Source organism: Taeniopygia guttata, chromosome 14 (genome assembly GCF_048771995.1).
Source record: "Taeniopygia guttata chromosome 14, bTaeGut7.mat, whole genome shotgun sequence".
Taxonomy (NCBI): Eukaryota; Metazoa; Chordata; class Aves; order Passeriformes; family Estrildidae; genus Taeniopygia; species Taeniopygia guttata.
In genome coordinates, this window is record NC_133039.1 from 160,035 (window position 1) to 173,597 (window position 13,563).

Here is a 13,563-nt window from a genome sequence, read left to right on the forward strand (position 1 = left end):
AGTCCAACTTTTCACTGCTGAAGCCATCCATCACAACATTTACTTCCTACTCCTCACATATCAGAGTACACACTGCTCTCCCTACACAAGCTCTGGGCAGCACTCAGATTTGCGTACAAAATCCTTCTTAACCCAAAGGTGTAGGAGAGTGGCAGAAGAAATTTGGGGATGTTTGCAACAGATTGGTCCCAAGGATGTTCGTATGATTTTTTTAAACCTTTAATTTGACTTTTTAATTTCACACCGACTTCAGAATTTTTTCTAAAATTTTCATTAAGTTCTCACATTTTATTTTGACCCCTCAATAGACACTTCTGAGGGTCGTGGACCAAGCACTGTTTAGTTCAGAATCCTGAGCAACATACTTTTTGTCTTTTAGCCTAACTTTATTCTCCTCGAAAAAACAGGGATAGGAATCTCTTGCATTCCTTTAGAAAGGGCAGCAAGTATTAATAGGCTATTAAGCATCAGTAATTAGTGTTCTTCTATGCTATTATGTTAATTATTCAAACAGATTACTATTCCTAGGTAGACAGACTACTATTCCTAGGTAGCTGGTAAGTTGCAAGGGTATCTTTGGGCAAGAAACTGTTAACAAAATTAAGAGGACAGCTTTTTACTGGGAAAGGAATAATTAAGTGTCCTAAAACCAATTAGTTAGATCTAGGATGAAATGTCTCTCCTTGGCAGCTTCAGAAACAAACCTCGAATATTTCTAACAGTAAGATCTAGATTGATCCAAACTGAAATTAGTACATGGTAATTCCCTGGCTTGCATCATGCAAAATTGAGATCAGACATCACAGTGGTCCCCTATGACATGAAGATATAATTCTGAATGCATCTTTTTTCCTTATTTAGGTCTGGGACAGGTCCAATTCTCTGCCTACAAGCAGCAGGTAAGATACTAAACTTGCATGGTTCCCTGCAGACTTGGTTGTCACTGCCTTTTTCTGTCCTGCTGATCTGTTCAGAAAGTCAGCTCTGAGTCAGCTGGAGTTTGCAGTGTGGGTAGGAGCCAGAAAAAGAGGGGGGATGACTGTATGCACAAGTGCAGTCCTAAGCAAACGGACTCAGACTAGGAGAGGTTCACTACACTGACCCTGGCTGACTAGCCAGCAGCAACCCTGGGGGCATCCTGGTCTTGGCCACCGGAACCTTTTCTACAGCAAAGGGTATTTGTGGTGGGGGAAATCCTACTTTAATGTCACTAGGAGACATTTCAGTGCAAGGCAGGCACTGCCTCTGCAGGCTCTCCACTGGTGCTGGTCCCCAGAGCTGTGCACAGCTTGGCTGAACTCTGCCCAGCTGTGCACCTTCCCGTCCCTGTCCTCCACTCATTACCGCATGGAACTCTCTCCCTGGGGACCTTATCTTGTACTTGCTGTCCCATGGCAACTTTGTGCCATGTACATCTCATCAGAGCTGGCATATATGGTCACTAAGATAAATCCTGTGGTTGTACAACCTGAAAGAAATATTTGAGGACTTACTGTACTGGAATAAAAGGCAGAAGAAAATATTCTGGAGCCACGGCTTGTTCTTCATGGTAGTTCTTACTGGATGTCCTAGGGAAGAAAAAAACAAAACAAAACAAAGCAACAACAAACAAGACTCCCACAACCAATTTAGAACTCTGCTCAGACTTTAAACGTCTAAAAATAGTGTGCCTTATTTAGACAATTATTTTCAGCTCTCCTGTGTTTATCTATTCCATGGGTTAAGGGGGGGTATGACCAACAGCATGCCGACTTGCCATAAGGATGGTCAGTGAAATCTTTGCTACTTGCTAGCACATGCACAGACAAAGCAGCAAAGTGACTGCAGCTTGGGTTATTCAGGCAACAAGAAAGACTCAGGTTAGTTGCAAACCAATTTTTTCTTCATTAGTATCTTGCAACTAGGAATGGCTTGCTACTAGAAGTGACATTGCTGCAGATTAAACAGCTATGCAGTGAATTAGCCAAATGGAGTCTGAATATGATTGTGGGCCTGTGTGAGGAAAGCTGGTGAGAACTCATTGATTTTGCCTACCTTTAGTTAAATAAGCATGAAATATCTAGTTAAGGGACTCCAGAAAGACAGACGAGAATTAAAAAAGAAAAAAACCCTCAGCCTCCCATGTTGCATCCAAGAGAACAATGTACAGTACTGACTGCAGGGAAAGGCTGCCCTGATGGTATAGTGAAGAGAACCTACAAGAAAGTCCTCAGAGAAGATGACAGCAGGATGTTTAAAAAAGAGGAAATGGCATCACAGATGACTGTTCAACCCACAGCTCCTGCTCCAAGACAAAGCCCTCAAGTCATATAATGTATTTAAGGCTGTGTTTTCACAGCATTTAAATATTTATGGAAACACATGGATGCGCACAGAAAGACTTAAAATGTACTCTCTGCAGAGTATTGGCTGTTGATACCGAGTACAGACTTCAGCACTGTTTTCTCAAGCTATTCTTAAATGGGACAAGACTTTGGAGAAGCAATGTATATTATTTTGGCGACATAGTTTAACTGAAAGCAAGTTGCAAGGATGCACAGACAGCAGGAAGGGCGCATGTGTCATGCCACCTAGTCTGATCTACCCTTTTAATTTAAAAAATCATCACCCCTTGTCCTGTTGCAACAGACTCTGCTAAAAAGTCTGTCCTTATCTTTCTTACTGGCTCCCTTTAAATAATGAGAGGTTGCAGTAAGGTCTCCTCAAAGCCTGCTCTTCTCCAGGCTGAGCAAGCCCAACTCTCTCGGTCTGTCATACATAGCAGAGGTGCTTCCTCCTCTGGACTCAATACAGCAGCTCCACATGCTTGTCACACTGGGGGTCCAGACCTGGAGGCAGAACACCAGTTAGGGTCTCAAGAGAGAAGAGTAGAGGGGAAGAATCCTCTCCCTCTACCAGCTCTACTGCTGGGGAAGAACCCCAGGATACAGGAGTTTCTGGGCTACCAGCACAAATTACCTGCTTATGGCCAGCTTTTTATCCACCACTTCCCCCAGGTCCTTGTCAGCAGAGCTGACAATCTCTTTGTCTCTCAGCCTGTATTAATATGGGGGGGTTTCAGGTATCCAGGTCCTGGGGTGTCTATGCAGTATCCATCACAAGCAACTAATACCTAGGCAATCATCCAGCAGAGAGAAACCCATGAAGCCTTTAAGACTTCAGGAACATTTGCGGTGTCTAAAAATTTCCCAGGTTTACTCAAATAATGAAAGCAAAACAAATTTAGCAGCCACCAGAAAGCCCCTGCAGCCTCATGTGAGCTCACAGACATGTTCTCAGGGCATCAGTGCCCAGGTGAGACTAGCAAGACTTGCTCTGGAGGTGCCACAAACACACTGTGTCACACCCTGCTGTGGGAACAATGATGCAGCTGCTGCCCCTTCTTTCCTGCCAAACAAACCCTGCCCATGAAGCACTGTTCCAGCTCAGCAAGGAGCCCCAGGCACTCTGCCATCCTCCCTCACTTGTTGCCAGTGGCAGGGCAAACTCTCTATCTTCTTTCTGCATCACACATTGCCTTGAGTAAACATCTTTTCTTGACCCCTCTGGTCCAAGCAGATCTCCAAGTTTTCTCTGTATAATAACTTATTAGTCATTACCACTACTTCTGGTGGTGTAGTCCCTAGTCACCGAGATACAGCCCACTCTCTAACTCCACCTTATGATCTCACCCATCTTCCATGGCTCTTTTCCAAATCCTCATTCCTTTGAGGATGGCTTGCTGTTATCCTGCCATGTGGAACCTGCTCAGTTGACTTCATACTGAGACTGGCTGCACCATGAGCCCATCTCAGCATTACTTAATATTGTGACTGCCATGCTCCACCCTCTTGGCCACCATGGAAAACAAAGACAACAAGGAAAAGGAAAAGGAAAAGGAAAAGGAAAAGGAAAAGGAAAAGGAAAAGGAAAAGGAAAAGGAAAAGGAAAGGGAAAGGGAAAGGGAAAAGGAAAAGGAAAAGGAAAAGGAAAAGGAAAAGGAAAAGGAAAAGGAAAAGGAAAAGGAAAAGGAAAAGGAAAAGGAAAAGGAAAAGGAAAAGCCCTCAGGAAGGCCTGCTGGGCCCTCAGAGAGGCCTGCAGACCCACCATTTATTTCAAAATCCAACAGGCAGAGCCTCTGATGCTTTGTATTAATGATATTGCAGTAGCTCCCTGCTTTTATGTTTATTCCTGCCTAAATGAACAGACCAATGCAAGGAAAGTCTTTGCTGCTTTTACCTATTGGACTGTGGTTTCTTTCAAGGGCCTCCCCTACTTTTCTTTCTCTGCTCAGAAAATGGTACCGTTGACCTGAAAGGACAGGTAGGAATGAACTGGAAAAAGTCAAAGCAAGGAGCCCAAGTAGCTAATTGGGTAGATGTCTTACAGAGTTACCAGAGACTGCCATTACACAATGGGGAGAGGTTAGCATACAGCCTTGTAATCTAGAAGGAAGACTCATGAGGAAGAGCACAGTAGCAAAAATAAGAAAACCGGTAGGATCTGCTAAAATAGCTGAAACAGAGAGACAATACTTCCTAAGCTGGGATGCCACTGTCCCATCTCTTACCCTCGCCAGCGCCCACAGATTAGTCCAACATTTATCTCCTTCTTTTTCCCTACCTCAGTGTGGTAGGAAAAGACTGTGACCTCCAAGAGCACCATAGACAGTTTCAGTATTGCTGAAACTGTCTGACTCCTGGCTGTGCTCCAGATTGTTATGATAAGACATGGACAGACAAGACAGTGCAGAAGAGCTGGGGAAACTGCAGCTCTGCAGCAGTGTCCTTGTGGTCTTTGATGCCAAAGACCTCATGACTTCGGTGGAGATGTATAGCAGCCCTAATTCTGAAGCATGCTCCAGTTAGGCCCCCTGCAAGCTTCAATCCCAGTCTATTATTGGGACCCCTACCTTTCCTACATCCCTCCATTTGTTACACCCTTCCCATTTGCTTCTGTCTGTCAGCATGTGATTGTTCACCTGGAGAAAAGAATGACAGTGGGCAATAAGCAGAGGCAGGAACTTATTCCAAGTCTGGCATTAGAAAACTCCTTTCTACTGCTTCATTTCATTTTCTTGGTCTGTGAAATGGGGACTCAGAATCAGCATCCTTGCAACACAGACATTTGTTATAAAATGTTAAGCATTGTACAGCTGCCAAATACCACATCTGCAAACTCTGGAATATCCTTATGAGACCACAGCAATAAAGCTGAGTAGCCCTGCATAATATACACACGTAAATGATGCTACCAGTTTTTAATAAACCAGAGAATAGGAAATAGGACCAATACCGACAGACGTTTATGAAGATTATTTTTGTTAAGGATCTGGAAATATGACGATACTATAAGCTGCCAAACATTGATGCAATCTAAGCTCACAGTTTGAACTGTTTTCAGGAAATGTATGTACTTAAAAAACAAAACAAAAAAAACCCCTCAAACCCCCAAAACAACAACCACACACACACACAAGAAAGGAAAAAAAAAAAAACCAAAAACAAAAGAAACAAACAGAACCCCACTAGAAAAAACATCCCCAAAAAAACAAAAAAAAACCCCACACCCCATATCAAAACTAATTAAGAACTCAGTTTAAGTAAAAAAAAAAGGGAAAAAATATTTCCAAGCATGAGAAAATGAATTTTTTGCACCCAAGCAAAAAAAGAGTGGAAGACACAGTCCACCAGTTATATGCTCAAATAAGCTTCCTTCTTGAAAAAAAAATCATTATCAAGGCACACTGCCATCTAATCAGAAAGCTGAAGCAACAGGGAGACGAAGGGGTGCTCTGATTTTCCCGAGGCTAAGAGCAATGACAGCTGGGGCACAAGGGCCACATCAGCTATAAGAAAGATTTACAGTGAAGTTGCAACATCAAGCAGGAACAAACTGGCAGCAGGGAAAATTGGTGGAAACATGGATATTACCTGCCCTGTTCTGTGCATTTCAGCCCTCCAACAGTTCCATGACCAGCCTGGCTAAATCATTACTGCAATTGCAGACCCCGCCTGGGGAGCTGAGGAGCAGGCGGGTCTCCTCAGCACCGAGTAAGAGCAAAGCCTACTTGTGCACAAGCAAGGGCCGTGGTGTATTGGAATACACAGCGATAAATGGAGATTGACGTCACGAGTGTATCAGTATTACTGTGCCAACAGAAGGATGTGGTGAGAGGTGATGAATTCAGGTCCAAACACCCACACAACATTTATTACTGTACTGCTCTGCTTTCTTACATGAGAAAAGGGTGGGAGAGCTGATAAAAACTCACAAGCCTCCTATCTAAAAGGTCATAGTGGGGCTTAGATTTGTGCAGTGAGGAGGCATCAGTGTCAAGGTATTAAAGGGCTAAGCCAAACTGCATAGTACAGCATGAGCCACACTGGAGACAGTCTGCAATACCACTGCATTCAGCTTCCATCCATTCTCAAAATGGTTCCCGGATCAAGCCAATAGCACCAGTCCTTAGACCACAGGCAGGGAGGTCAGATGGCTCCTACACAGGTGAGGGGCTCACCCCGGTCGCATCTCATGCCGGGGACTTGTGTCTGGGCCAGGTCTCTTTAGATTGCAAGGCTCACACTGAGGGAGGGTCCATCAACTCACCTAATTATACCTTTAAAGGGGCTTCAAGGAACCCAGGCACACTAACTGTATCCATGGACAAGAGGGAAATGAGCAGCACTGTGGAGGCATTTGGCACATACAACACAGTGTGGAGGTAGGAGGAGCTAGGAGGAAGAACAAGGAGCTGTAATAACCCAAGACGATTGCAGCAGTTTAGTTAGCACAAAGCAGCAGGGTGCAGGATGAGGGAGCTCCATGTTAAGCCTCCAGACCTCTGCCTCACCCTGTGAAAAACAGATGTTTTGGAATGTTCAGGCCAGGGCAGGTGGGTCTTGACCATGCTTGCCAGGTAGTTGCTGGTAACTGTTAGAACATGCATGGAGAAGGTCACATGAGTTAATCCAGAAGCTACTCCTCATTGTGTTTGGAGCAGCTTCTGTGAAAGACCAGCTCTCCCTTCTGCAGGCTTTGTGGATCACTTACAGGCACAATGTCAGGCCCAGGCTTCTAGAAAAGACTTGTCTCAGCTGATGGTGCCTGTGGGTTGTGGAGATTGTCACCTATCTTGGGTGCAGTGTGGAACAGTACAAGGTTTATGAGGCTGAGTGGCTAAGTCAGAAATTTCCCATGCTCTTAGTAATGTCTTTCTGTTGTGAGGATAGCACACCAGGACAGTGGTGTAGCTTTTGGCCCCTGATTACACAGGATCCTCCAGGGTGTGCCAATATTATTATCTATGCAGAGGAGTGAGGGAAAGAGCAGCATGTCTGATCAGTCCAAAGAGTGATAGTCTGGCAGTCACAAGCCATGCTACTTTTAAACTCTGCAATAATATACATTTAATATTACAGAGCTAATTTTAAAAACAGGAAAACTGGTAGCACTGTAAGACCAATGGCTTTATAAATTTAAACATATTGCACAAAAAGGCCTGTTTTCCTCAAATTTAACTCATAAAAAGTATAATTTCAGCCTAGCCTGCAGCAATAATATTCACCAAGAAGCAAGTGTGAAGGGCACACAAGGAAGGCTTGGTAGATTCTGTTATTCATGACACAAAACCATTTTTCCATCACTGGAAGAAGGGCAACATAATTATGTATTTATCAGCAAGATAAATAATTGAAAAACAACATTCAGAGGTGGTAATTCCTTTCTCTAGGATATAAAACCAGTCATGCTTAGAGTTATTAAGTTCATGATTTGACAAAAAAAAGAAAAAACTCTAGAGAAACAGTACTACCTCTGTACTTTCTTCCTGTCATAACAGAATTAAACCAACATCCCCAGCAGCGTCAGAGAGACAGACCTGGCATAACTTTAGGGTCAAAGGCACCATTGCTGGCTGGTGACATTTAGGAGGAAGATAATCATACATTACAATAAGTGAAAAATGGCAGAACAGCTGAGACATGAGTAACAGTGTTCTGCTGGAAGGGAAAGCAATAGAAGAAACCACCTCAAAGCCCAGGAAGCAAGCTAAAATATGAATGAGCCAAGCAGAAAGCGGAGGTGTTAGTCAGCAAAGCAGCAGGTTAAAAAACACCAAAGCTCCACAGGTGGTGGCTCTGAGCTGACACAGAATGCTGCAGGGGAGGGAGGAGTGCATTGCTTTCAGTCTGGTGAATACTGAATGTCACCTGCAGAGACCCCAGCATCCTGCCCTCCTGCCTCCCTTCTGCCTTTGCCAGTTATCTGTAGTCATCAACATTGAGGTCAGCCTCTTGTTTTCCCCAATATCCATGATGTCTGAACCCATACTGCATGAATGCTGTAGTAAGAGGACATCACTTTGGCTCTAGCCAGAGGAAAAGAGCTTACCTTCACAGAGCTGTGGCTATGTACATCTTGCTCACATGGAGGAGATTGCACAGAGGCTTGTATCTTCTCTTAGGAAATCACCCAACACATGCTGGTAAAAAGAAACAGGAATGACTGTGCTTGTGAACTCACCCTGACCATCTGGAACAGAAACCTACAGTTCTGCTCAGGCTCAAACCCAACATCCGCAGCTGCACCATGCAAAGCGTGCCCAGAGCATCTCTGCATGAGGTCAGCAAGACTCACACATTCCCACAGTGTTCACCTGAGTTGGCAATGCTGGCAGAACTCCCTGCTCTTTCCATGCAAGTTGGCAGAAATTGACCCACTTAAGGCAACATAGATCAGCTTGTCCCCAGATCTCTGCAGTTGAGGATGCACCAAGACCAGAACTCTACTCCTGGCACACAGCTGTTTATGGCAAGGTCTTACATCTCATGGAGCTCTGTTTTACCACAGCTGTCAAAAATCAGCATGTCCCACCTATCCTGCCTGGCGGCAGCTCTTCCACACTCGGGGCTGGTGCAGCAATGGAGTGTGCCTTAGGCAGCTTCCGGCACCTGTCACAGGGTGAACAACAAGCAGCTGTCTTCAGCCTCTGGCTGTGGCAGCATGTGCAAAGCAAAGGCCTCACACAGTACGCTGCAGGGGGGTGGCCAGCTGCATCTGTAAACCACAGAACATGCAATCCTAACACATTTGGTGTCTTCTGATGTCACTAGCAGCAAAGTGATGTGTCTTTAGGAGAAAAGGCAGGAAGGGAGTGGCTTCTCAGAAAAGCCACCCTTCTAGCCCCCTTCCACTATAAAATGCTGCTACACAAACCCAATATAGAAGCAGAGCCAGAGGTTTTTAAGTTGCAAGAAAAGCAAAGGCAGCTTGACCAGAAGTGGGAAGAATTCCTAATACTTCTGGACAACAGTGTCTGTTGCAAGGGCCCAGTACAGCTCAGAATGAGGCCATGAAATACTCAGCACAGGCCAAACTGTGTATCCAAATTCCTGCCATAGCGGAGGAAACAAGGCATTTAATGGCTTCATTGCCCCCATCATGTTGTGGAGGAGCATGCTATGTGTTTCTGAAGCATCTCAGCCAGGCAGTGGAGAGGGAAGACCACCCAGCAGTGAACTGCCCTGCACAACCTTCAAGCCCACGGCCTGTCAGACATGTGCACTGGTCAGCACTTGCAGCACAGTACAGGCCAGCTCCTCCAGACCTCAGCTGGGTGTTTACCACAGGCATTGGCTCCACAGCTAGCCATGGCCAATGCCCATCTGGTTCTAATAGAAACTCCCTAGGCCGTCAAAACAAGAACTGGGGACTGGTTAAAAGGTTGACCCAGGCGTGGAAATTCTACCCCCAGAACGCCGTCCAGCTTTCTCACCTCATTATAATTCTTGTTGCTGTGTGGGTGGCTCATTGCAAGTGAAACCAGCAGTAGCTGAGCTGGGGAGAAGCAGTCAACCTCAAACCCTTCAGCTTATAGCAAATTTCCCCATTTCTAAGAGCTGAGGAAACAGCAACAAGTAGGAAAATCCCAGTACTATGTATTAGTCACCAACTTGGTAGCCTTCAATCAGAGGACAAACATCACAGTGTTATGAATGCCCTGCTCTTTACGATTGGGTAGAGACAGGATGAAGGAAATGGCTGATCCATCACTAAACTGGGGCAGGAGCTCCTTAGGACGCCTGCCATGCTCCTTGGACTGCGGCAGGTCTAGCACAGTAATCCCTCGACCAAAGACAGACTGTGGTACTCTTGCCATGACAATTGCCTCTCTGCATTCAGAATATAGAATCTTAGGTCTTATGCAAAGATGGTCAGTTTTATAGACAGCATTCTGGCTAAGAGCAAAAAAAAGACAAAAACAGCTGCTCTTCCCCTCATGCAGATAAACATGCCACAGCAGCCAGTTCCCCATTCCGTTCAACTAGGGCTGTTGCCACTTTTTCTTCTCTTTCATCTTGCAGTCATACTGAAGGGACAGTATGGACATTTCAATGTTATAGAAAGCCAAGTGGGGGCAGACTGGAAGCAGGACAGCAAAAGGAACAAATAGAGCAAAGCGCCTTTGGCCAGAGCTCTGCAGAGGTGTAAAGTTCTTCTCAACAAGCTTGTCATGAGGAATGAAACCACTCAGGATTTAGCAATCCAGCTGTGCTGCTGATAGCTGTTATTAGGCACTCTGGGAACAGGCCAACATATGGCAACTCATTAGGCTTTAACTTTGTTTGTGTTAGTGAGGTATCTGGAAAGTGCTCTCTTCCTCACTTGGCTGTGTTTTTCCTTTGCTTTGGAGCAATCTGATTAGAAAGACCCACAGTTGAAAACCAAACCAGTTCACTGGTCTCCCTGTTTTTTTTCCAGAAAGTTCCTGCTGAGCTGTTGCTTGGTTTCTGACCTTGTGACTTAGGTGCAGTAGGAGAGGCCTTGAGGGCTGTGGCCATGACTGCAAGGTCTCAGTCGCAGAAGCGTGCTGAAAGAAATGAAAATTCTGGGTAATGTGAGATCAAAATACATCATCACGTGGGAGCCTGGGGCAGACCTTGTATTCAGCAATCTGCAGGGGTGAGATATGTTCTCTTATGTTCTCTTTGTGTGCATGCATGGCACACATGCCTGGTCATTGCCTAGGCATAGTCCTCCCAACAATTATTAAACATTACCTATTTTTTTATAAAAGAAACTGCATACAAAATAACACACTTTGGAAGCACCTCTGTCAGGGCTAGAACAAAAAAGGCATGAATTGTGCTCCCTAAAAGGTTTTCTGGTTAGGAGAAAACAAACTGTTCTCTCAGCCTCTCTTCATTAAGGAGTTTTATCACATAATTCCATAGTCAGAGGTAAACTTTAGGGAGCAGGGTTTTGGGAGTTACAACCCTCACATTTAGTTCTCTAACCCCTTGTTCATTTGGCCGTATCATTGCAACACTTAAAAGAACTGGTTTTCTTACATAAAGCTTGTAGCTCATGGTGGGTGAACACTTGGACATCCCTGGACCCTGCCTAAACAATGTAGGGTCACAAAGAAAGAGGTAGAATCAAGCTATTTAAAAAGCTGACCCCTCCTTCACCCTAAATTAACTTGTCCCTACCCCCAAGAACCTGACTTCCCCATCTTCAAGGTCCTGCTCTATACTAGGATAACCCTTGTTGTGTGGTTATTGTTAGTTTTCTATGGGCAATGATAAAACTCATGATTGAGGGGAATTTGCCAACAGCTGATCCTTACAGGTGCATATTTCCAAGAAGCCAACTCTGTTCAGAAGAGAAATGAAAAGATGCCAAGCCTGTAGCATTTCTGCAATGGGAAAGGAATGTATTTGAACTAGCTTCTCCTGAACTGTGAATGCACCGGCTTTTTTTCTCAGGAACCTATTTCACTCATGGTGAGCCAGGTTGCTAGTATTTGGTAGGTAGACAAGTGAGAAAGATGTGGAGGTGGAGTGATTGTGAGCAAGTAATAAACAGCACTATAACTAGGCTAAAATTTGGCACAAGCCTTCACTTGCACGGCACTCTTTCAAAACAACCTGAAAACCAATGAATATATGCTTACCGTGATCAATAATTCTCTGTCCTGGCAGGAGCCCTCCACTTGCAAAAAGGACATGCCTGGAGGGTACCAAAGCTCCTCTCTTGGGAGGATGAGCTGCCTCTCTCTGTATAAGCATGCAGGCACAGGCTGGTCCCCAAGTGGTGACCTCCAGACCCCTCACTGCCAGCTCAAAGTCACCACTCCCACTCACCACCCAAAGCGCAGATCACCAGCTTGGGCTGGAAATCTGTCACTTGAAACTCACCTGTGTTTCATAGCCTGGTAATAGCTACGGATGGCAAAAGTGGCAGGGTTAGAGGATGTAACGGGAAATTCAGCACACACTACAGCCAGACACCATTCCTGTTGCAGAAAGAGAGTGAGCCAGACCCCAACCCCACTGTCTGTCTCCAGCTCTGGGTTATACAAAGACATAGGAACAGGGATCCCCCTTCTCTGAGAGTCAGGTTCCATTTCACCAGAGAAACACTGAAGGGAGAGAAAGGGAAGAATAACCCCACACAGAAAACAGTAATATGGAAATGTACAGACTGGAGAGCATAGCTATGTGGAACAAAAATGGCAGGGAAAGGCAAAATGGAGCTAGGGCTCAGCAGAGGAGAAAGTGCTGCAGCAAAGTTGGCCTAAGCAGACCTCTCCAGCCAAGCACAAGCCTTCGTGGAGGCAAAATCTTTCTTCTCACAAAGAACGCAAGAGAGTGCACAGGTGTAAAAGGGAAAGAAAGCACAACCGGTGTCCCTACATAGACACCTCTACTACTTAGAAGAGAGATTTGCAGTACCAGTTGCTGTGCTTAGCATTATGGTTTCCTTCCTTATGAATAGCAATATAGAGTTTTCTAAATGAGAATAAATCTGTACATTTGAATAGAAAACCTCCATTACTTTATGGTTCTTATTTGTTTTATGCTGTTGGCAACATACTATGGTGGAATTTACCATACTGAAATATATAATTATGCTGTAGAGAAGTCATCAGTAAAACTTCTTGAATAATTATCCAACAAGAAGTACATAGTGCCTTTAAGGTGCAGGCTAATTCCCATTCTGATTGGACAAGAACAAGAAGCTAAAAAAAAGTATTTCATTAAGGTAGGTTGTCCTACCACACACTGGATAATCCTTCTGGGAAGAAACACTGCTTAGAAATCCCTGAATCCTTTTACAGCTGCTGAAGTAACTTCTTGTTTCTACAAGATAAAAAAACTAATCAGTCACCAATAATAACACTGTGTAAGTGAAAATGATGGTAATCTTTTTTTCAGGTCTTGATTGTGCAGGTATAGAAACATACACCCCATGCCAGGGCTAAGCACACAGGACAACATCCCCCACCCCAAAAGAAGTAAGCTCTGGAAGCTGTATGATAAATCAAACACCTTCCTTTTGGACCTGACCTATATCCCACTTTCAGGTATGTCAGCATATTCCACATAACCTTTGTGCTTCCCAAGCAACACACAGCCAGGGCAATAACCACAAGAGCTGTACTAATAACTCCTGCTTCCTGCAGCTGCTGCTCCCTTTTAGAGATTTCTCACAGCTGGAGACAGCATCTTTGACTTTGTCTCTGTAGAGCTGTGGCTGCCACTGCTGGGTTCCAAACCCAACTGTGCCCAGGGGTCTCCA

The 13,563-nt window shown here is 44.7% G+C and overlaps 1 protein-coding gene across 12 annotated transcripts in view; it reads right to left on the reverse strand.

Annotated features, from left to right (window-relative positions):
• IL21R (interleukin 21 receptor) overlaps positions 1-13,529 on the reverse strand; it is a 22,804-nt gene extending 9,275 nt beyond the window's left edge. For 2 of the 12 annotated variants that reach the window (XM_072935823.1, XM_072935822.1), the window contains exons 1-3: positions 10,775-13,529; positions 8,371-8,930; positions 1,494-2,828 (exon numbers count right to left, since the gene is read on the reverse strand). In XM_072935823.1, coding sequence (XP_072791924.1) covers positions 1,494-1,548 — 55 coding nt within the window. In that variant the 5' untranslated portion in view covers positions 1,549-2,828; positions 8,371-8,930; positions 10,775-13,529. The other 10 variants (XM_072935818.1, XM_032751119.3, XM_072935817.1 and 7 more) reach the window with 10 other exon arrangements.
• Between the last annotated feature and the right edge of the window lie 34 nt (positions 13,530-13,563).